The sequence below is a fragment of the Salminus brasiliensis genome, chromosome 7 (assembly GCF_030463535.1).
Source record: "Salminus brasiliensis chromosome 7, fSalBra1.hap2, whole genome shotgun sequence".
Lineage (NCBI taxonomy): Eukaryota > Metazoa > Chordata > Actinopteri > Characiformes > Bryconidae > Salminus > Salminus brasiliensis.
Genome location: NC_132884.1, coordinates 24158451 through 24182800, shown reverse-complemented (window position 1 = coordinate 24182800; position 24350 = coordinate 24158451). Strand labels below are relative to the sequence as shown.

At 40.3% G+C, this 24350-nt stretch overlaps 1 protein-coding gene across 1 annotated transcript; it reads right to left on the bottom strand.

Annotated features, from left to right (window-relative positions):
* Position 1: 1 nt before the first annotated feature.
* On the bottom strand, positions 2 to 11695 carry itgb3bp (integrin subunit beta 3 binding protein). The gene is made up of 9 exons (XM_072683014.1): positions 11604 to 11695; positions 10503 to 10536; positions 9894 to 9978; positions 8952 to 9024; positions 7649 to 7727; positions 7095 to 7182; positions 6837 to 6893; positions 1669 to 1717; positions 2 to 1133 (listed from the first exon to the last, which is right to left on the bottom strand). The coding sequence occupies exons 1-9, from the start codon at positions 11606 to 11608 to the stop codon at positions 1127 to 1129; spliced, it is 477 nt and encodes a 158-aa protein (XP_072539115.1). The 5' UTR covers positions 11609 to 11695; the 3' UTR covers positions 2 to 1126.
* Positions 11696 to 24350: the final 12655 nt, after the last annotated feature.

The following is a 24350-nucleotide window of genomic DNA, read 5'->3' as shown; positions in this document are numbered from 1 at the left end:
TGCTTTTGTACATTTGTGTGTATGGGTGTCTTTCTCCAAATAGGCAACTCTGACATCCTTAAGAAATCCATGCAATTAACCACAAGCATAATTCAGTATTTATGTTTTATGAGACCTAAATTTAAGCCCAAACACTTTAAGTGAGCAACAAAGAGTTAGCCACACAACAACTAGACATCATGCCCACACAAAGGCTGTGCGTTACAATAAAAATGCATCGACTTCATGAGCTATAAAACAAAAATGATGGGAAGGGACATATCTGAACACAGTGCCATAAAGCTGAAATACCAGAGGAACAAAGGTGCACACAACCCCACACACTCCCCTCCACCCCAACCCTTCTTTCAGACGAGTTAATGACGGACATTAAAAAAATCCATTACAACTGTAAATGTTATCAGGTCACAAAGGGGCTATAGTGATACAGCTTGGACAAGCCCTGCGGCCACACACACACACACACACACACACACACACACGACAATGGACTGTTGGTTCAAATACAATAAATGCAAAACAACATTGAGAAATGAAGGACAAAAAGAGGCACACTTGGGACAAAAGAGCCAATGGGCAGGTAACATTTGTTTTCTTTCCTTGAGCCAACCAACATACGACCAGCCCAGGCCAGGGTGCTTGATGGATCTGGTCAGTGTGTTGGTTAGCCCCTCTGCTGTTCACTGGTATGGAAGTTGGAAGTAATAATGTATGGTGGAAGTCATGGTCTGAAGAGGAGGTAAAGAAACCTGATCAAGCAAGTGCTGATGGGTCAGTTGTAAAGACAGTAGACAGCTGGAGGTCTAGTGAATCGAATCACATCACATCACATAGCTTATCCTCAGCATAGGAAAGAATGTCTTTCTCTTTTTGCATTTGGTTGGTTTATAGCATACTACAGGAGCCTAGTATGGCCAAGCATAGGCCATCTCAAACTGCATCCCAATACTTTCCTTCTAACAAAAGAAGTAATTTACATGGAAAAACAACACTGTTAATGCGCCACCTTGCGCTTTTGTCCTTCACGTGGCCTCCAGGGGTGATAAAGTGAGAGTTATATGATCCATCTTGAGCAGAAATAGGAAATGGTTTGTGTGGGCACCAGCTGTTGTTCAGATTGGCGCTCTCAGCCACTGCCAAATAAAGAGACAAGAGATAAACATGAAAACCGCAGCCATCCATCCACCAGCATGGAAGTGCAAAAACAATACAGGAAGCCAGAATTTTAGTACTCTACAAGCAGCTTTGTGTGTTTAATTTTTTTTTTCCTTCAGCTTTTCTCAAACGTGCATGTATAGATCTCCGTCTGCATCAGCTCTAATGCGACAGCATGCCAGAGGTACAAACATTTTTGCAGCGGCGCAGCTCGGCGCACATCGTAGAATCAACATTTTGTCAGCTTGTGGGTGAAAAGGAAAAGCAGGAGCCCTTGAGGAGAGCAAGTTCAGTGTAAATGTGTCTCAGGCCGGATGGGAAGGTGTCTGCTGCGCCGTCTGCTTTTGACACATGCCGAATTGACTGGCAGCTACCCAGACGTCTCACTGCCTCAAGACTGACAGACTGTTTGGTGTGCATCACGCATGCTGACAATAAGATAAGACAGCATCTCCAAAGACAAGCAGAGCTATTCCATTTGCAAGTGAGTGTTAATGAGAAAAAAAGACTTGCCTTAAGATTTCCTTCAGAAACTCATAGGAGCTGCCAGTCTGTGTTCTACCTGTGAGATCCACACAAATGGAATACACGCTTTACATTATCGGTTTTGACAAAGCACACAGGTTTATGAAGGGGGGGGTAAACAATATAACATTAGACAAAAGCACAAAGAGCTGATCACACTAACATAGTTCAAGCCACACCTGTAATCTGTATTCAAATGAGAATACTGTAACACTCCTCGGACCATATAGTGATGTATTCAATTCCATATGAAATTCCATTGCAGATGTATGTGGTCATAAAAGCATATGATAGAATCTGTATCAAAGCCATGGGAAAAAAAAAGCTAGTCACCTGTCCTACGAAAAGCTCTCTAATATACAGCATGCCTTTAATTGTGTCTCCGTTTTCCAAAGAAAAAGCATAAAAAAGCATAAAATTCAGCCCAAACAGACCCCATTTATCCATCAACAGCACCAGATTGATGTGGTGAGAGCAGGGTCTGTGACCCTTTCCCCAGCCAACTGCTGAAAACCTATTTGTTTTATTACATTTTTAAGGAATCTTTCTTTAATACAGTCTATTAAGGCTGTCTTACAAATCTCCCCTGACTCGACCCCATCTGCGGCCTGATCAATTTTTATACTGCTGATCCGTCCCCTTCCTCCTCATTTTTCCATCGCAAAATTCACATTATATAGGATTTTCTTATGGAACATTTGCCATAAAAATCTGTTACTACCTCAGCGGTGTGCGCAGGAGGCCGCCTTGCAGTGACAGAGGGCTGTGCTGAAGATAAAACTTGTTTCGGCGGTAAGCAGAACTGTTTAAATGTTATTTATTTTCATGCTCCAAAGAAAATATATTGTGAAGTGCAACATTGATTTAGAACATAACAATGTCTCTGTAGGGGCGGGGGGTGGGCGGAGGCAAGGACCGATTTATGAATCCTTTGCTCAACTCCTTTAATTGAATTTTCCAAATCTCTTGCAACACACAAATAATCAATACACACACTCCCCTCACCCCAGTCTGAGCAGCAAACTTGCCCCAGAATTATTGTGCGCTCTCTTTCCATTTTGTGCTCATCAGCACATGCTGGGCCGGGTTGACCACTTGGTAATGCGTGAACGAGTTGAGAAAATTTACAGCCAGTTCAACTGCTGGGAGTGGGGACTTCAAGAATGCTTACGAAAAACTTTTCATAGCATTGAGAACCTCTGAACCTCACCCTTTTCTGGTGTTTCTCTGCCTTTCCTGTTAGTCTTCAGCACCTTGACTTTGGTTATGCTCTCAAACAACTCCTGATTATTACTTCAGGCTGACAACCAGCAGGGATGTTTGCAGAAGCCACTGGGAACATTTAGGAGCAGAAGAAGCCCAGCACTACAGACATGGATTCATAGATTGACAGACATTTGTCTGTCAAAGTTAAAATATCCTTGTGGATTTTCTCAGCTGTCTTGGCGGTATCACACTGCCTGCCGCTCAACTTGGCCATGACACAAACTAGTGTCATATCCTCACAATCGCAGCAGCTCGGGTGACTGTGTGCTTGTGTGCAACCCTAGTACCTAGTAGAAGTGACTTTGCGTCCCATCTTGAATGGGCTCATAAACCAAAACGTCTTTGCTTTTTAAAACAAGAAATTTTGATGTAGTAGTATAAACACTATTAAAAAGAACAGTAATCATCAATTTTTAATTATTATAGTTATGATGTTGCAACCATGCATTTATTTACATATCACCTTTCATTCATCCTGTAGCAGTTTAAGACAGAAAGTCTGTTAAAAGAATAAAGAGAAGATGGAAAACGGCCATGCAAACATGAATTACAACATACGGAAGTGGATTTAGGTCAAATATAATCAAATAGAAGAAAAATGTAGAATAGTCACACTTAATAGTGATCTTTAACAAAAAATGTTTTTCAAAGGAGCACTTTTTATTTTTTTTCTTAGAGCACCTAGAGTTCTCCCATTCAGCTGATTCAGAAACCTGTATTTACATACTTAAAAGGGTGAAGTGAAATGAAAAGTATGTAAACTAATGGCCATGACATCCCCGAATACTGGACTAAGGTACTGGATTGTACCTTAGCTCTTAAATATACACTTTCCACATGAAAAACATTACCAAGGTTACCAAACTGACTTCTGCTCTGGCTGCCTCAGTTTCCATATTCTCTAGATCAAGCTCACCTAGCTGCTTGAAATTCAAGCAGTATTTTATTACTGTTTCTGGAAAGTACCAGCGTGTTCCACTAGTTTGAAAAAAATCTGAGGTCACTAAAACTGCAGTGACTGAGGTCAGCCCACCTTCTCTGCTCTTTAGGAGCTTACTACTGTTGTGTTAGTAATATACAACAGCGTTCATTCTATAATATCCATTTGTTAAAAATATGTGGGGAATACAAGATACTTCTGTGGTCCGTTTTATAGTTTAAATACAATCATTTTGGATACAAATGTTGTGGGAAAATTAGGCTTTCAATTTATTCTTTGGACTCGTCTTTGTCTTGAGGTGAATGATTGTACAACATATAATTTTGTGTAATTTTTGGTGAACAAACTTTTTCCCCCCTGAAATCAACACAGGATCAAAACTGAACATACAGCACACCTTAAACAGACATTTGTGATAGCAAATGTTTGGGAGAATGTTGGTTGGATATTTGACCACTCTTCTTGGCAAACCGGTACAGTTTAGATAAATTAGTTGGCTCTATTTCATATCTATGGCCATTCTTCTCAGATCTGCACTTAACTCCTTAGGTGACGACAGGGTTGTGGGTTCGATACCCAGGCTCGGCAAGCTGTCACTGTTGGGCCCTTGAGAAAGGCCCTTCACCCTCTCAGCTCTCCATGCACCAAAGCAATGGCTGCCCACCACTCCGGGCATGCATGTTCGCTGTCGCTGTATGTGTTTGATTACTAGTGTGTTTGTGCTTGTTCACTGCACAAATGGGTTAAAGGCGGAAGCCAAATTCCATCTGTCGCCAACCAACTCTTTTTACATGAGTACAGAAAAGCTACCAGCTGTAGTCAATGATCTAATCATCAAAGTTATAGTTAAAAGGCCTTTGCCTTTCTATTAAAGATGTATGTTGTGCACTCATTCTGCCCCAGAAAGCAAACAGTTCAAAGAAACCATTAAAAGTGCAGTACTGCCATGCCATGTCTTCTCTAGAAAATGCCTCCTCAATCCATCCTTACGTTTGTAATCGTTTCTACATGAATGACAGAAATGCATTTCTCCCTCTCAGCAAAGCAAACATTTAACCCCATGTGAGCCTTAAAACATCAAGATCATCCACCCTGATTCAACACGCCGACACATCCATAGCTGTGCGCCTACGCAGCCTTGAATAACAAACTGTTTACTGAATGTATGTCTCACAGCAACAGAAGCTCAATTCACAGCGCTGGGCGATCAATGTGAAAACATTGTGTACTTTGTTGTTGTAAGACAGGCTCTGCGCACTGATAAATTTCATGCTCCACCATGTGATCAAAAATGTGACATTCCTGCGGTGTTGAGCTACTAGCGGCGCATACGCCAAGGTCCTCTAGTGTGACTAATTAAAACAATTTGAACGACCTTATCTTAAAAACATGCTGAACGCCATTACAATCCACCCCATTCACTTGCTACAAATCACCATTATGTGACTGGATCACAAGTGCAACTTTGCTGAAGGCACAATACATGCTTGAAATAATCAAATTAATTCTGTCCCATGAAGAGAAGCGCTCGGCTGTTTGTGTTATGAAAACTAAATGTTGTTCTTGCTCTTGGAAATGAAGGGGCCTTTTATTCCAGCAGTGATTGCAGCAAACATTTTTTATGGTCATCTAGCACTGATAAGGCTGAGTCGAGAAAATGCCAAAGCCCTCTCAAACCTCATGTGAACAAAACCAAAATCTTCAGAGCCTGAAATCAATCATGGGCCATAAATGAGTGGAACACCAAATGTTTTCTTTCTCAGACGCTTTTAAGCAAAGCAAAAAGGTCACAATCATAATACTGTGATTTGAATCAATTCAATACAGGGCACCACTTATCCTCCTGTTAGAGCCAGACAATGATCGTTCTGTGAAACAGTGCTCATCTGAAAGTGAATCGCAAGTGTGCTAGTCACTCTCTTACTAAAGTGCTAGTAGTGTTTCAGCTTTAAGCGACTTTTCAATAACTATGATTTGATCCAATAAGCTTTTTAATAATTTTTTTATAAGAAAATCCAAAAGAAAAAGCATTACTTTGACATTGTATTCAGCCTTATAGGTTAATCAATTGTATGTGCTTATTTTGACTTAGATGGGCAAAGACATGTTCGTTAGCATACAATCAGTGTCCCAAAAACAAAAAAAAAAAATTAAAAAAGAAAAGAAAGAAAATCAACATTACTTTAATGCAGCTGCCATCCTTATATTGTTCATCTAATGCTCCAATCAGTTGGAATGGAGAAATGACAAATGACAACTGCCATTAACACAGCAGACTAGGAGTCCTTGGGCAAGATTCACACCACTACATTTGCCTATTCCCATTACATGGTCAAATTCACATGGTCTCTCTGGATAGGATATGTAAAGAACTGGCTATTGTAAACAACCAAAATAAGCCATTTTGTAATAGTTTTAAACTGTCTCACTGTTTAATTTATGAACCATTTAATCTGTTGCCATGTTTTTTTAAAATATAAAAATATTAATGAAGTATTTAGATTTAAATTGGGCAATTTAACAACTGTACTGGTAAAAAAAAAGTCTTTAACCCCTTAACGCAACAAGGCTTATTACATAATTAGGAATATTTATTCAGAGGCTATTCTTTGTTAATAGAAATTTGTAATATCACTTCAGCCCGCTAGCTGTCCATAGACTGTTTAAATGGTTAAGTAAGTTGCAGCAATACAAATATATACATTGCTCTACACAAACTGCTAAACACTGGTGACTGGTTTCCCAGACAGGGATTAAACCAGGTCCTGGACTACACCTGATTGTGAATGGGGATTTTCTATAAATTCATGTAGTCCAGACATAATCCCTGTCCAGGTAAAAGGCCTTATTAAGTGTACTAGCCCTGCCCAGAATGGTCATAGCAGAAATAACATGGCTGTTATTGAATTTTCTATTTTTAAGATCAAATTACTTTTATTAATCCACTTACCTTGGAGGCAATCCTCATGCCTTTGTGCTGCATTTACACAACTACCAACCTTAGATGCTGGGGAAAGAAAAAGAAAAAAAACCAAAAACAAACAAATACTGGCTTATTATTCAATTTACAACAAAAAAAATGTTAATTCCATACAACTGCCCCTCTATGTCTGAATATTCAGAGGAAATAGTATAGATGTGCATGCAGACAGCAGCTGTGATTAAAGCCACATAAGGGTTGAGAATACATGGTGTAATGAGGACTCACTCAGCTCTTTGTGCCTCTTGAGCTCAGTGTGCAAGTCAGCAGGACTCATCAGCAAGACCCTGCGCAGCTCACTGCTGCCCTCTATTGGCTACACCCAAACAAATTATACACAAAGACAGTAGAAGAAGTGAACATTCAAGGGCTGATTTCCCTGATCAGGATTAAGCATAAACCTAGAATGAAGCCATATGGTAACAAGCTAATTAACTGGTTTCATGCACTCTAAAAACTTTTTTTATTAATAATTTAAATAAAACCATTATTTTTACAAAGTATTTTTTTAAGGATGAACTAGGAAACTTGAGTACACATTCATATGCAAATGTTTGGGCATCCATAGTCATATTACATATTTTATTCATTTTATAGAGAATATAAGTCTGTGCAGTTTATTTGATTGATTTAACATCATAGAGGGGATGACATCTAAAATGTTGTGGCATTTTTTATGTTGTCACTTGAACATGGGGGTCCAAACCTTTCCATGTGAAATACTTATTAGACTACCTCATGTTCTGAAGGGGGAGAGAAGCAACCAAATGTGCCATACATACCATTAATGTCTCCAGCTGTTTCCTGGTTTTCATTAACGCCTCTACAGATCCCTCCACTTTAGATCTGTAAAAAGTCATTCTGGAGAAACAGAAGAGTTAAATGTATGAATTCTGATTCAGTGTTTCCCATATTTGCCATTTACAGCTGCCAGTGAGTTAGAAATCAACAAAACAGTCTAGTAGTATGTGACATTAAATCCTGTTTATGATTTTAGGATGCATCAATGTAAAATCAGTATATCGAATTTTGCCTTTCAGTCTCTACTGGGGAGCTCTCATTTACCATCTTTCCTTATGAAAACTACGGTCAATGAGCAAAATAAAGGCAGCTCACAGCAGCCTATCAGAGTGAAGCAGGCCAGAAGGGTTGGGGTGGCTTTTATGTTGAGCACACACCCACTCTCATTTGTTGTTGCTTAATAAATCTATTACAAATTCAAGAAGGTGTCATTTTGTGGGGGTCATTTTGTCAGAGAGTGGGACCACAAGCACTAAAAATTGGGTATCTGAGCCAGACCAATCAATCATCACACCAAATTGAGTTTTGAATGTTGTCTACCGTTACACCTCTACCACTGCTGCAATCCTCTGATGTACTTCCTCACAACGGTGCCTGTGATCCAGTTCCAGTGAACATTCTGTGCTACTCCATGTGGCACGGAGATGGCTCTTTCAAATGAATACTTTCTTAAATGAATCATAAGCTCATTCTCTTTATTGATGTTTTTATATATATTTAACTAGCTTCCTCTTAAATGACTTCACTATAAAATTCAAAACTAATGCTTGTCTTGATGGATCGCGCGGGACCCTGTGTTAGTAAGCGCTGGAGAGGAAATAGGTCTTTTCTTAAACACTCCTTATCCAACTATTTTTAGTGCTGTGTAAATCACAACGGCTTTTGGCTGGTGATGAAGCTCCCTCCATGTCCTGTCATTAAATTCTGATCAGTCATAATGACCATCAGCCAAGTGGGACAAAGGAAATATCCCCTAATGATGAGAGATATCTTTTAGTTCCAATGGTCTGATAATAATATCACTCTCACTAACCAGAAAAGTAAGATGGTGCGTACAATCTAAACAGTAAAATAAATTATGTGCATTTTTAAAAGAAGAAAAAGCTGACTGTACAATTGCCCGTAGCAATATGGATAACAGCCGTGCATTACATAATGTATCATGCAATACTTACTGGCAAAAGCTCTTTAAAATTGTGGATTTGACAGCTAAAACATATAAAGCATGCAGCTGAACAACATAACACAGGGTGGTGTTTTGAGTTTAACAACAAATACACTCACCTCTCTTCTTCAGTCTTTGGCTCTTTTCTTCCTAAGGAACTGACAGTCTTCCCACTGGTTTTGGAATTACCTGCTGATAAGGTATTAGGTATCAGCAATCTATCAAAGCAGTTTAAAGAAAGACAGCTGTTATGGTTACAAGAGACACAGAGAGTCTCGCTGCAGTAATGGCAGACTTCCTGGGCACTAATGCTAAAGCTACTGAGAGGGAAAGTTAATGATTCCTGCTCGCTTTAAACACACACCTGTCATACACACTGTTCAGGTTCACACTGTGGATGCTGATACACAAACGGTGTTAAGTCATCCTCTAGTCCAGCAGTCTAGTTTAGCTCCAACCCTAACTGACTAACCTAATCCATTTAATTAAGGCCTTCAGATTGGAGTTGGAGATTTATAAGATTTATAAGAAGAACGGCTTTAGTCTTCTTTGCTGGATGTTGCTGGAAGCAGCCCATTCTCTCTCTTATCACTGCTGGATTTACACTTGAGTAAAAATCCCAGCAAGACCACAGTGACTGATACACTCACATAGAGCTGCCACATAGACTGGTAGGCTTCCTGAGTGCTGTTACTCTATTATGAAATAATGTCTGTTTGACTTTTTCTTTTTGATGGAATCTTTGTCTTTACAAATTTCAGATTCTGCAGGTCATGCTCAAACTGCACAAAACAAAATTATAAACCTAAAACAAACTGCTTGGCAACAGGAAAACAGATGTTTTTAAGGTGAATTAGGTTGTGGATATAATGCTTAAGACCTGTCAAATACATAAATTAAAATATTGCTAAACTGAAAAGCAAAATCATGGTATGTAAATATTATGGCATAGAAGCTGCCATATACTTCAATGCTCTCTGTCTTAGAATGTATATAAGAAATTAAAGTGTAATGTGGTCATCAGAATCACCAAACCTTTGAATACAAATGAACTCCAGTACCTTGAGTTTTGGAAGCTGGACTCATGGGCACAGTCCCAGTCACAGGGGAATAGACCTTGTTCTGATTTGGCCTCTTTGATGGAGTCTAGATTATATTTTGATGAAAACAATTCAATAACGAGAGACAGGCAGGCAGTCAGACAGACATGTCAGAGGACCTATATTTAATTTTTTTTAGTGAAATTCTGAAGCTAGACAGCAAATGCTATTATTATTTGTCCAAAATGTACACACAATAACTGCTACTAAGGTGTTTATACATGATGACAAGCGTAAAACATAACTGGGCCCTGTTTGTTGTGTGTTAGGATGGAGAGATGTAACTAAATCAGTAAAAGCTAAGCAAGTGAGGTGCTCTCAAAGCCTTGGCCTCATTATCAGAAATTAACAGGTTTGATCCCCAGAGATGCCACAGCCATCTATAGATGTGATTGTGACCAAGAGAACATAAATAGCATAACTCTCTCTGTGATGAGGGAAGATTTAGCTAGTGGGTGGGAATTAAATTGATAGGAGAGTAAATAAATGAATTTCCAGTGATACCACCAGAATCCAAGCATGAATAACTGAAGGGTGAGATATATATAAAGTTGTCAGTGCAGTTCTTACATTTTCCTTGCCTCCCAACAGATTTCGTTTGACACTGCAAAAGAAAACATTTTTTTAAATAATGTACACAGCAGCATTACTACGTTTAATTCAAACCACAAAAAGATGAAAAATGAAAGGAAAACAAAGGAGAGCGCTGTCCAACACAGTGGTCCCAAACTTGTTGTTTAATTGGACTGTGAGCTGCAAGGGCGCAGCATGTGAGTCTATGAAAAACCTGAATTTTCATATTCATTAAAGCATTCAGTGACCTTGCGTGCCTCGTGGATGCAGGTACTCTGGTCTTGGATGAAATTACTTCCACCGGGATAGAAATGTTGCATTATATGATAAAGATGACCAGTCAGCATATCCTTGTATTGATTTGCAGTGACCTTTTCTTCCAACAGGACAAGAGGACCCAAATAATGCCAGCTAAATAACAGCCCCCAGACAAACCCTCTATGTCAGGTTGAAGCATTCAGACCTGTACATGTTGGTACGCACAAGCAACACAGTCACACAGTCTGTGAAAATAGTCAGTGGTCATGTGAAAATCTCTAAAACAGTAACTTTACAGGAGATTCCAAGCCATTTTGGAGTATTTCTATTAGTCCATTTATCAGGAAATTTGACAGATCAACAACAGACAGATTTACATTTACATGTCAAAAAATGAAAAGTGGAAAAATTAACTGTACAACTATACAAGCTTTCAAGCACAACTTCCAATATTGAATGTTTTACACATTACATATCTAAATGACGTCATTTTAGTCAGTATTTGAACAAAACACAGTCCAGTTAAACAGCCTGACTGAAAGTCTGATCTTTCGTTCGACAATGCTAGCTAGCTATTTGTTTATTGCCACCTCGATCCAAATTCAAGGATAAACTCAAGATTAACTACATGACACAAAGTAAGAGTAGGTTGTAAACTGTCTCAGCATCAGTACACCTGTCTGAACCATCGGCCCTCGTTGGCACATGTACAGCACACGTGGTTTTGGACGCAGCCCTTGTTTTATCCCTTTATTTATCTAGGTTTGGTCTTCAGTTAGTTTCTCATCTGCATTTAATTAATGACTAAATTCAGAAAAGTCAAGAAACAGTGAAACTTACGGCATTGTGCTCCACTGTCGTTCGTTTTTCTGTAAAATATAGCTAGTACTAGTTACCAAAGACTGGAAAGCTCCTCAAAATAAGGAAAACCTAAAACTGAACTTAAGACGCTGTTGTTTATATCTTGGCGCCGTACGGCAGAAATTTACTTCCCCGGGAAACGAATAGAAAAGAGTGCTTAAATGATTAAACATTGTTTGTTAATTACCACGTCGTTGTATTTCGATATTACACCGTGATGTTATAATAAATAATATGAAGTCTTAGCATTGTATGAAATACACAAATAAATAAATGTACACATTTTGAGGAACGTTTAATGGCGCTGTTTCCCCCGAGTGCATTTTAACTGCGCGCCAGTTCAGCCTGGGATTTCTGGTTGTCGTAGTCCAAAGTTTCAGACTAGAGTTAAGCATTTTTGTTTACTTATTTATTTTATGTGTTTTCTGTGTGTGTAAAAAATGCTTACATAAATAATAAATAAATAAACAAATTTATGGTAAAGCAGCAGGCACATCAACTGGCACATCTTAAAGCATCCGGCACACCAACCGGCACATGTTAAAGCAGCAGGCACATCAACTGGCACATCTTAAAGCATCCGGCACACCAACCGGCACATCTTAAAGCATCCGGCACACCAACCGGCACATCTTAAAGCATCCGGCACACCAACCGGCACATCTTAAAGCAGCAGGCACACCAACCGGCACATGTTAAAGCAGCAGGCACACCAACCGGCACATGTTAAAGCAGCAGGCACACCAACCAGCACATCTTAAAGGAGCAGGCACACCAACCAGCACATCTTAAAGCAGCAGGCACACCAACCGCCACATGTTAAAGCAGCAGGCACACCAACCAGCACATCTTAAAGCAGCAGGCACACCAACCAGCACATCTTAAAGCAGCAGGCACACCAACCGGCACATCTTAATGCATCCGGCACACCAACTGGCACATGTTAAAGCAGCAGGCACACCAACCAGCACATCTTAATGCATCCGGCACACCAACTGGCACATTCTTATGCTGGTGGCACACCAAAGAGCACATCTTAAAACTACCAGCACAGCAACTGACGCATCTTAAAGCTGCTGGCACACCAACTGGCACATGTTAAGGCATCCGGCACACCGAACGGCACGACTTAAAGCTGTCTGCACACCAACCAGCACAACTTAACTCTGCTGCCACACCAACCGGCACATGTTTAAGCAGTTGGCATACACTAAAGCATCTGGCACACTATTTGCCACAACTTAACACTGTCGGCACACCAACCGGCACAAATCCTAATGCAGCAGATACACCAAACGGCACATATTAAAGCACCCGGCACACCAACCGGCACATCTTAAAGCATCCGGCACACCAATGGGCACATCCTAAAGGAGCCTGGTACATTGTAAAGCAATGTACTTCTGTTGTACTTCTGTTTGTTTATATGACTTTTACTTCAGTGCATATTGATCGGTAAAATTTATGCATCTGTGGTATTTTAGGGAAGCTTGTGTAACATAGGACGAGCCCGCTACAGCACTAAGAGACAATAAAAACATTTATGGCTGAGTGTACTTCAACTTTTTCCTTGTTTTGCACATCATGCGTAAAAACGCGCCATGCCCAAACGTCCTGCAGAGCGTTTAGCCTAAAACCACAACGAGAGAAAAACAAACACGCGACTACATCTCATTTGTCAAATATTTACAATATACTAATCTTGATTTTTTAATTCTTTGGTTTCCGTGCAGCTCCTCATATCTAAACCTCTTATCTCCATATTTGCTGCTTTTCGCTTTTTGACATAATGTGAATCTACCAGTTGTTGTTTATATTGTGTCAGTTTCATGATTGTGCATCAATAGAAATGCAGTCAGTTTGTTTCTCATAAAGTTTTTCCAATGACATGATTCTACACCTGAAGAAAGTCCAACTTTCAGAATTCAGAATGACCTCTGAATGATATGATATCATGATATAGTATATTATTGTATTATGCTTTCTGCTTGCACATCTTTGATCAAAGCCAGCAAAAAGAAATAAAATCAATTAGTACATGTTTTTTAATCAAATGCATAGGTTTCATTTTGGCATTGGTAGGGGGCATAAAAGTGGTCCACAGGGGGCACCCTGGAAGCTGAGGCTTTTTGCATTTTTGATAGCCAACCCACTACAAGGGAGTTTTCCTGTCAGTGTGTTCCTTAAACCATTATCACACAATTTTGATTATATTGACCAACAGCATCACAGCTTTATGTACCTTATGATAGAACATCTAAACAAGTAAACATGCATAAGTGAAAAAACAACCTTTAGGTTTTTTGTCTATCCTTAATTCAGCCATCTTCAGTCTACTTCATCTGTGAGCCTGCCTCTCCACCTGCCTCTCCTCTGTCTGAGCTTCTACACAGTCGGGTTGTTTCTGTCACCTGACAAAATAACACACTGATGCTGCCAAATGAACAGGGAGAAAAAGTGTATCTACCATGTATCTACCTTTCATTTCTTTTGGCTGCCATTCTGACTGAGCCTATCACCAATTAGGCTAATTGCCAAACACACACTAATGTTTTGGCAGGGTTGCCAGCTCTTCCGTATACTAGCCCATGGAATCTTTCCTCCCTAAAAAATGTGTTTGTCTAAGTATGTTGTAAATATACTAACAAATGTATAGTATAATTATACTCATTTTAAATATGTAAACACATTAACATTATGCTTTCATCAAATGCTTGCAAGTAAACAGTGATTGGTCCACGTAAGTTTAAAACGACACTCGCAAAAAATAAACTGCACATGATTTAATAATTTCTCCCTTGTTGATGTTTCTCAACATCAGACTGACTCAGTAACAGAGTCAGCCGTGCAGCTTCAGTAATATGCAGTGGGTTTGTGTGTGGTTTTCAACCTATTTGAGTAAAACTCATAATTTTCCCATTGGCACCACCTATTTACATACAGGGTGTGTCTTGCCCCCTTTACTCACCATCAGTGTGAAATCACTCTCCCCAAGCTACCTTCCCCTATGTGGTCTGCTGTTTGAAATGTTGTAGCTGCATGGTGTTAATGTTGAAGAGTGAGTTGCTGCTGAATGTTGTTTCACTAATGCAGAATTATCAGTGTTTATGGATAGCTGAATTGTGCCTCTTGATGGGACAGTTTCATGTATGCATTAGTGCAGTACTTTTTGGCTATAGGCACTGTTCCTAACTTATTCACTTCCAGCCTTTGTATTTGCATACGCAACTGTTGAATGATGGCTCTTATTTAGCCTATGTGCACATCCAGTTGACAGAGCTTTGGTGCTCTCAGAACCACAGCCTCTCACATGTTAGCAAGAAACAACAAACCCGATCCTGTAGGGATGTGGGTTAGGGAGGCGGGACTTAGTAGGGAACGAGATTTGTTCATTGTTTATGGAACAAATACATTGACTAGACACTGACAATGCTCTGATATTGTTATGCAAGTCAGAGAACCTTTTTTTGTGATGCTGTATAAGAAAACATAATCTTAACCTTAGCTAAAGAACCTCTGAGCTAGTCATTTTTAGGGGTTTAAATGATTGTCTTAAGAAAGGCTCTTTAGGTTCTTCTAGAACATAGCGTGAAGTACATTCTTATGCAGTGTTGATGTAAAGATGTGAAGCAAAAGTTCTTTAACAATCTTAAGTTTCTTCTAAGACAAACATGATATGGCTGGTATCCTGGCTGCTTTAGTATGCGTCAGTTGATGTGCCGGCTGCTTTAAGTGGTGGCGTTTGTTGTGCCTGCAGCTATATGATATGCTGGATGGTGTGGCATTTGGTGCTGGCAGTGTGTGTTGGTGTGTCAGCTGCTTTAAGATGTGACGATTGGTGTGCCGGCAGGTAATAAATGTGTCAGTTGGTGTGCCAGCTGCTTTAAGTTGTGCGGGTTGGTTGTGCCAGCATCTTTAAGATATGCCAGTTGGTGTGCCAGCTGCTTTATATTGTGGAGGTTGGTTATGCCAGCAGCTTTAAGATATGCCAGTTGGTGTGCCAGCTGCTTTTGGTTGTGCCAAAAGCTTTAAGATGTGCCGGTTGGTGTGCCAGCTGCTTCAAAATGTGCCAGTTGATGTGGCATTTGTTATGCCGGCAACTTTATGATATGCCAGTTGGTGTGCCAGCAGCTTTAAGCTGTGACAATTGGTGTGCCGGCAGGTTGTAAATGTGTCAGTTGATGTACTGGCTGCTTTAAGGATGTGCCAGTTGGTGTGCCAGCAGCTTTAAGATGTGACGGTTGGTGTGCCAGCTGCTTCAAAATGTGTCGGTTGGTGTGGCATTTGGTATGCCGGCAGCTTTATGATATGCCAGTTGGTGTGCCAGCTGCTGTAAGATGTGACGATTGGTGTGCTGGCGGGTTGTAAATGTGTCAGTTGATGTACTGGCTGCTTTAAGGATGTGCCAGTTGGTGTGCCAGCAGCTTTAAGATGTGACGGTTGGTGTGCCAGCTGCTTCAAAATGTGCCGGTTGGTGTGGCATTTGGTATGCCGGCAGCTTTATGATATGCCAGTTGGTGTGCCAGCTGCTGTAAGATGTGACGATTGGTGTGCTGGCGGGTTGTAAATGTGTCAGTTGATGTACTGGTTGCTTTAAGGTGTGCTGGTTGGTGTGCTGACAGCTTTAAGATATGTTAGCTGGTGTGCGGTTGGTGTGCAGGGCTACCATCCCGTTGGTGTGCTTGATTGTTTGATGTGATGCCTGCCTGCCTGCCTGCCTGCCTGCCTGCCTGCCTGCCTGCCAGCCAGTCAGTATTCACTCCTGTGAGATCCCAGAGTTATTCTGCATGTGTTTGATGTTTGTTTTAGTATTTTATAGTTAGCTGTTTATTTTATGAGACAGTGATGTTTGTGTCTGTAATACTTAATAATCTTCTCCTGGACATCAAAGCATATTAAAATGAAATGTATGTAAGTTATGATTTTCACTCACAATCTGAGATTGTTTTCCTTATTATGATAAAACACCATCTCTTCCAAACTGTAAACACAGTTCTGAAAATACTGCTGTATTGTAAGGGTGTAAGTAATGGTTCTGTATTGATTGGTTTTCATCTTTAGATTAAGGTAACATTATTATGACACAGTGCTGTTGGGACTAGATTAATAAGCCACACAGAGAGCAGAGATTTCCCATTAAAGGTGTGTTTCTCAGCACAAGGCTCACACTCTCTGCACGACCGACATGCAGGTTTGTGTGTGCCCACTCTTATCGATTGGAAGACCCCAGCAGGCCACATTAAAGCTGAACTAAATACATTTTGACACAAAAATATTTATGTTGTGCTCTGATATGAACGCACTGGTGAGCTTTATAAATATGAAGGTAATTTGCTTTCTTGTCAGGACTGCAGTAGAATTGAATTTGTCACTGTTGAAACAAAACAGTCTCTGTTTTTATCTCTTTTTTGCTTTTACAGCATCAGAAATACCTACTGCTTATTAAGAATTAAGCAAGAGATTCATTATGTAACCAAGAGAAATGGCCTTAAATTAACAGGAGTAAAGTCAAGTCAAGTCAAGTCAAGTCAGATTTATTTGTATTGCGCTTTTTACAACTGTTGTTTTCACAAAGCAGCTTTACATAAATAGTAATTAATAAAAGACAGAGACAAAGAAGAAAGAAGAAAATAACGCAAGATATGATGGATCAAAGACCCCCAGTGAGCAAGCTAACGGCGACAGTGGCAAGGAAAAACTCCCTCAGAGCTGGAGGAAGAAACCTTGGGAGGAACCAAGACTCACAAGGGAGACCCAACCCATCCTCCTCTGGCCAGAACTATTTAAACATTAATGATAAATATTACCAAACCAGATACAACAGATAGTTAATAGTGCTGATATTAATAGTGGCAGACAGTCCAATCTTACACATTAATGTACATAAAAGATTAAGAATGCTTTTCTCCTCTTTTCTAGACGTCACCATTCTGGACATAAGGTTGGGTTTCAACAGTGACAAAATATCATCATTGGTTTACATTAATGTATGAAATATTTGGGCAATATCGGTGAAATGATATGAATAACAATCCACACTTGGGGCTGACAGAACAGCTACAGTAACTCTGAATGAGTTGTTTGTGATCCTCCATTATTTCTTGGAAACAAGAAATGTTTGCTTTTTTAAAAACTTCAGAACACAAGGTGCATTCTGGCATGGCCACGCCCACAATTAATTTCATTGGTCACTGACGGTTTGGGGCTTGAAAGTGCATTTCTGGGCATGGCGATGAATTTAAGTACCTTATATTTGGGCAGTTCAACCTTAATTAGTAAAACCTCCACCTTTCCCATTGGCTCCTGGCATTTTCTATTTGCATACTGACCGTGTTTCTCTGACCACACTCACCATCAATGTGTGGTCACCCCCCCCCAGGCTACCATCTCTAGGGTGAGGTCTCGGGTTCACCCTGAGCACAGCACAGCACAGCACAGCACAGCACAGCACAGCACAGCACAGCACAGCACAGCAGAGCAGAGCAGAGCAGAGCAGAGCAGAGCAGAGCAGAGCAGAGCAGAGCAGTTATTTCAAAATGAATATGTTTATATTGAAAAAGCACAATTCAGCTATGTGGTACCGATTTTGGAAAGTTTGTTTTTGAGTGTACCAATCATCGCCGCAGCCTATTTGAGTACTTTGAGTTGCTGAAGATGTTGAAGTTGCATCCCTTCCGAGACATATTTTACCCATCTTCTAACGTCTACTGTCAGCATAATAATGCACCGTGTCACTACAAAGGTCAAAGAGAATGAGCTGGAGGAAGGCCCTACCCAGTATATATTTAGAACTAACTTTTCTCTCTTTACCTTCTTCGAGTAAATGGCCACCCAGCCCGACCTGCTGGAAGATTGCCCGCTGAGGTCTCCTCTACCTGCGTCTAACCAGCTGCCACCTACCAGTCCGCCCAGCGGGTCCCCCCCAACCCGCCACCACCCATGGCTCACCCGCCTGCCGCTGCTGCCTGTTTGGTGGCCGTGCTGAAACCTAGATGGACTCGTGTCTGTCTGACACTATTAATATCACCACTATCAACTTTCTGTTGTATCTGGTTTGGTCATTTTTATGATTAATGTTTAAATAGTTCTGACCAGAGGAGGATGGGTCAGGTCCCCCTTGTGAGTCTTGGTTCCTCCCAAGGTTTCTTCCTCCAGCTCTGAGGGAGTTTTTCCTTGCCACTGTCGCCGTTGGCTTGCTCACGGGGGTCTTTGACCCTTCATGTTATTTCTTCTTTCTTCTCTGTCTCTGTCCTTTATTAAGTACTAATTATGTAAAGCTGCTTTGTGACGACAACAGTTGTAAAAAGCGCTATACAAAAAAATTTGACTTGACTTGACTTGACTATTAGCATAGTGTGATTATGCCTATATAGAAAACTCAAAAATCAACCTTTGTATTAGATCATACTGAATGACCATATTGCTTTTTTTTCATTCCAAATTCTCACATAGGCCTAAGTACAAACAGTCACTCAGGTTTGCTTTGCAGGGAATCCCCCATGTTCATTGACCTAAACACACTGGCAGACATAGAACCGTGCTGATACTGGACAGAATAGGCTACTGTTGTTAAACTCTGTCTTAATTTCATATCCTACAGGCTATACTTCTTTCATTATTGTTTTTGTTATTCTGGGCCTTTTTTGGGGGGCATATTTACTCCTGGTCGATATGAGTAGAGCTTTGGTATCGATCTCCCTCCCTTTGTTTGCACTCTTTTTGACTTTAGCCTCAGCTAGTTTGCTTTACAGCGGAAAAATAATAGCAGGTCTCGTCAAAGCAAAGAGATTGGAAAAAAAGAGCTAGATGCAGTGGGATGAAGAATGGGGGCTTTGAGATTACTGCAGAGACTTCTAGAGCTTCAAGCCAGCCATATTGCCTCAGCCTAAGGCCTGATAATTGGGGGAAGAGATTGGAGAGTTAGCAGGGCTGGGCTGTGTGTGTTTTTATGGGGTGTGTGTGGGTGCCTGTAAATTAAAGGGGTTCTGCCTGGGTGACAGGGCAGTGTATTAGTTCAGCAGAGTGACCCATCTCCCTGGGACATTACATCAGGGTCTTTTCAAGTGGACACACGCCTGAGGCACTTTTCTTCATTTTGATTCGGGGTGGACAAACCACCAAAGTGTTATGGTTTGATACTTTACACATTTCACAGCTCAACATAAATACTGTGAGGAAATTGCTTTTGCTAAAAAAGTGTCATTGCAGGCCCACGTTTTAAGGTCTCTCTAAAAGATGTGTAAAACTATTTCAAACATTAAAAAACCCTCCGCGCTTCCCGAGGACTATTCGTTTTCTTAAAATGGCTCTCAGACTGGTCAGAGACGAGGCTGCTGGTCTGAGTTTTTGATTACTTCTTCGTGATTTACAGTTTATTTGCCGTACCATTTCTGTCGGACTTTTAAACAACAGCTATCAAAAGAAAAATACTCTGTAATTTAGAGAGACATTTAGGGACTTTTATATGTGTGATAAATTATATATTTATGTGCTCGGTTTCCAACCCGTGAAACCACCGTTAATTACGTTTTAGAAACGTTTGAATTACAGCGCTTTCCTTCTTGGGTGTTCGGATATCAAGGTGGACGGATATCAAGGTGGACGGATATCAAGGTGGACGGATATCAAGGTGGACGCATCTGCCGCCCTCCAAGCTAAACGTGTAGGTACCGCCATCTTGTGGTTGCTCTCCGCCATTTTCCCTTTGCCTGCAAGCTTAGCAGCCGAGATATATAACATATAACTTACAAACACCTTTTTACATCGTTTTATATCGTTGTATGATGTGTTTTGTTTCTATATTAGCTAAAGTATGCTTTAGCCTTTGCTCAGCCTTTTCTGTTGGCCAGGAGAACCAGAGTCCGCTGTAAAAGAAGCTGTGTTCAGGATCAATCCCTTATCACTGTTTCTTACACACAGGAAATCAGGAGCACTTTGTAAACTGCCATTAGGGACATGTAGTTAATATGTCCAAAAGTTTGTGGACACCTTCTGATTAGTGGGGTCAGTTTTAAGATGCACCCACGGCTGACGCTGGTGTTCAAATGCACACACATATGGTACAATCTACATAGCAAACCATGCTAACCAAACTGGATGCTCTGGATGAGCCATGCGTGAGCCTAAAAGGTCAACAGGCCCAATGCCAAGTGTTGGCTAGAGGGTTGTAAAAGCCACAAACACTAGCCATAAAAGGTAAAGGTGCACGTATTTGTCACTGTACAGTGTACAGTATAAAGTTAGAAGTTGCAATGTTTGACAGATTCTCCTGGTACCTCTATCACTGGCTTCCAGCGTATGCCTCCCTATTTTGTACTTCCTAGACCTTAATTGATTGTGTCACATGGCAGTGCTCCCAAAATACTTTGGGGTGCCTTTGAATTTTGCATTTGTTTAATAAGAAAGGGCTTTTAGTAGTAGTTTATTTTATTTTTTATTTTTTTTTAAAGAAAAACTGTTTATAGTCTTTTGAGTTTTCAGTGACCGTCAACTATTGGCAACTGCTAGTGAGTTTGTGGCAGCTTTTAACACCAGTGACAAGAAGTCAGTATAGCAGGTTTGATTTGATTGTGGACAGAACTGAATTTACAACATTATGATGTCTGCAGTATGTCTGTGTTATGAATGAATGGTTTATTTTATATTTTATAGTGTGAGTGATTGTACTAACAGGGTTAGTCCGATACAGCATTAGAGGTTACGCTATTTGATAGAATACAGTGGTCCCCTCCTTATCTTATATTTCTCAGACCTTACTAGGCAGTGGTCTGCCCAGCTCACAAACTAGAATCAGGGTGCCCGGTTTGACAAGGTTGGTTTACCCATTTTGTGATGTGATGATATTGTGGCATAGGAGTGCTCCCATAATCCTTTGGGGGGGGGGGGGGTGTTTGAGTTTTGTATTTGTTTAATAAGAAAGGGCTTTTAGTTGTAAGTTTGTAAAGTATTGTAATTCTGTGTTACTTTGTGTTCTGAGTAAAGTTTTGTTGTGGTTGGTTGGTAGTTTAGTGAGTATTGAGTAATCACCGTCGTGGTGTGAACTAGACTAAGATAATGTGGCAGCTGGTAGTTAGCAAGTCAGTATGTCTGGCTTGTTTTGATTTGGGACAGATCTAGCTTTGTAATATTGTGATTAACGGCACCACTATGCCTGTGTTATGAATGAATTGAGTATTTGGTAGTATTTTATAGTGTGATTGTACTTATTGCGTTAGTCCTGTACAGTGTTTGAGGTTATGCTAGTTCATAGAATCTCTTGGTCCCCTGCCCATCCTGTACTTCTCAGACCTTACCAGGCAGTAGCCTACCTAGCTCAAAAACTAGATTCAGGGTGCCCTTACTAATAAGCTTGGTTGATCCATATAGTGATGTGATGATATTGTAGCATAGAAAAGCTCCCATAATGCTTTGGGATGTCTTTGGGTTTTATGTTAATAAAACAAACAAACAAACTAAACAAGTATTTTTCTTAAACATTGCAATTGTGTGTTAATTTGTGTTCTGAGAGAAGTTTCGGTGTGGTTGGTTGGGTGTTGTGGTGAGTTTTGAGTAATGGCCATTTTGGTGTCAACTAGTCTGAAATCTAGCATGAGGGTTAGGACAGCTCAGTCTTATTTGGTCCTAAAAGTTTTAAATGATCTGAGGGGGTTTTCTGTTCAGTCAAATGTGATAATATCATTGTTGTGGATAAATTGCTTTAATAACCATCTCCCATTGGAAACACACTGCAAAAGTCACCCATGCTTAAAACGTCCATGAGTTCAGTGAAAAAGACCAGGGTTAATAAGCTGCATTTAATAGCAGCCGTTATTCTGACGTATGTCCAACTTTTCAACCACTATTGTTGACCCACTAGATCTATATCTGTGCCATATCTGTGGATATGGGCCAGATATTCAGTCAAATTCATAAGCTGCCACTGGTGTCTGATACTAACCCACAAGCGGAGTGCAGCTGTTAGTGGCAGCTGCCAGTCAGCCAGTGTCAGTAGCCTACCTAGCTCACAAACTAGCTTCAGAGTGTTCTTTCTAACAAGGTTGGTTACCCATATAGTGATGTGATAATATTGTGACATAGAAAAGCTCCCATAATGCTTTGAGGTGCCTTTGGGTTTTATGTTAGTTTGATAAGTATTTTCTTAAACATTGCAATTCTGTGTTAATTTGTGTTATAAGAGATGTATCAGTGTGGTTGGTTGGGTGTTTTGATGAGTTTTGACTAATTGCCATTTTGGTGTAAACTAGACTGAAATCTAGCATCAAGGCTAGGACAGTGCAATGGTTTACTGTTGTGTATAGAAGTTAATTTTGTTGTTTTTTTGTGTATCAGAAGTTTTAAATGTTTTCAGTGATTTTCTGTTGTGCACCAATTGCTTTTATAAAGCTTTAGAAATGCGCTGCAAATGTCACCTGTGTTTATGACTTACATGGGTTCAGTGAAGGAGACCAGTGTTAATCAGATTCTAACTGTATTTTGTAGAAAGCCTCTGGTCCTTTTCCCATCTCTTATAACTTCTTATATCTCACCAGGCAGTGGCCTGTCTAGCTCACAAACTAGAATCAGGGTGCCCAGTCTGAGAAGGTTGGTTTTCCCATATAGTGATGTGAAGATATTATGGCATAGGGAAGCTCCCATGATGCCTTCATGTGCCTTTGGATTTTATGTTAATTTAATTAGAAATAACTTTTACAAGTAGTTTTCTTAAACTTTGCGATGCTGTGTTACTTTGGAACTGTGTTCCAAGAGAAGTTATGGTGTGGTTGGTTGGGTGTATTGATAAGTTTTTAGTAATGTTTGGGTTTTTGGGTTTTTTTTTTGTTTAGGGCGTTGTTGTCGGTTGTTTGCCGTTATAACCATCCCACATTGGAAACGCACTGCAAAAGTTCCCTGTACTTACAACATCCATGGGTTCAGTGGAAAAGACCAGTGTTCATCAGCGGCATAGAGTAGTAATCTACTCTATCAAGTCCCACCTGCAACCGTTAGTCTTTCAACCACAATTATTGATCCTCTAGATCTAATAAAATTTTGGGCAGTTTAAGGCTGCCATATATGTGGATATGGGCCAGATATTCAGTCAAATTCATAAGCTGCCATTGGAGTCCGATACTAACCCACAAGCAGCAGCCAGTCAGCCAGTGGCAGCTGCTAGTGGCAGCTGCCAGTGAGTTTCTGGCAACTTTTAATGACATCTACCAGTCAGCCAGTGACAAGAAGTCAGAATGGTAGGTTTGTAGTTATCTCATAGTGTTTGTAGTGTGACTGATTTTACCAACTGCATTAGTCCTGTATAAAGTTACAAGTTGCAGTAATTGATAGATTCTTCTGGTGCCTCAATCACAGGCTTCTAGCGTATGCCTCCCCATTTTGTACTTCCTAGACCTTTTGTGGCCGTAGTTACAGGGCCTATTCTGACAAGGTTGCTTGATATAGTGACATGATGATTTTGTGGCATAGAAATGCTCCCATAATGCTTTGGGGTGCCTTTGAGTTTTGTATTTGTTTAATAAGAAAGTGCTTTTAGTAGTAGTTTTGTAAAGTATTGTAATTCTGTGATACTTTGTGTTCTGTGAGACATTTCAGTGTGGCTGGTTGGTGTTTTAGTATTGAATATTGAATGATCACAGTCGGGTAGACCTCAAATGATCATTTGGGCAGAACTGGCTTACTAATTTAATAAAAAAAATGCGTCAGTGTGTCTGTATTATGAACAGACTGTTTATTTCA

Excerpts from the sequence above, each read along its gene's own strand:
- itgb3bp (XM_072683014.1), bottom strand. Across the intron at positions 9,979-10,502 it reads TGTTGGGAGGCAAGGAAAAT|ACTCCATCAAAGAGGCCAAA; the intron begins GTAAGAACTGCA and ends AATATAATCTAG. Across the intron at positions 9,025-9,893 it reads TCCAGCTTCCAAAACTCAAG|CAGGTAATTCCAAAACCAGT; the intron begins GTACTGGAGTTC and ends ATACCTTATCAG.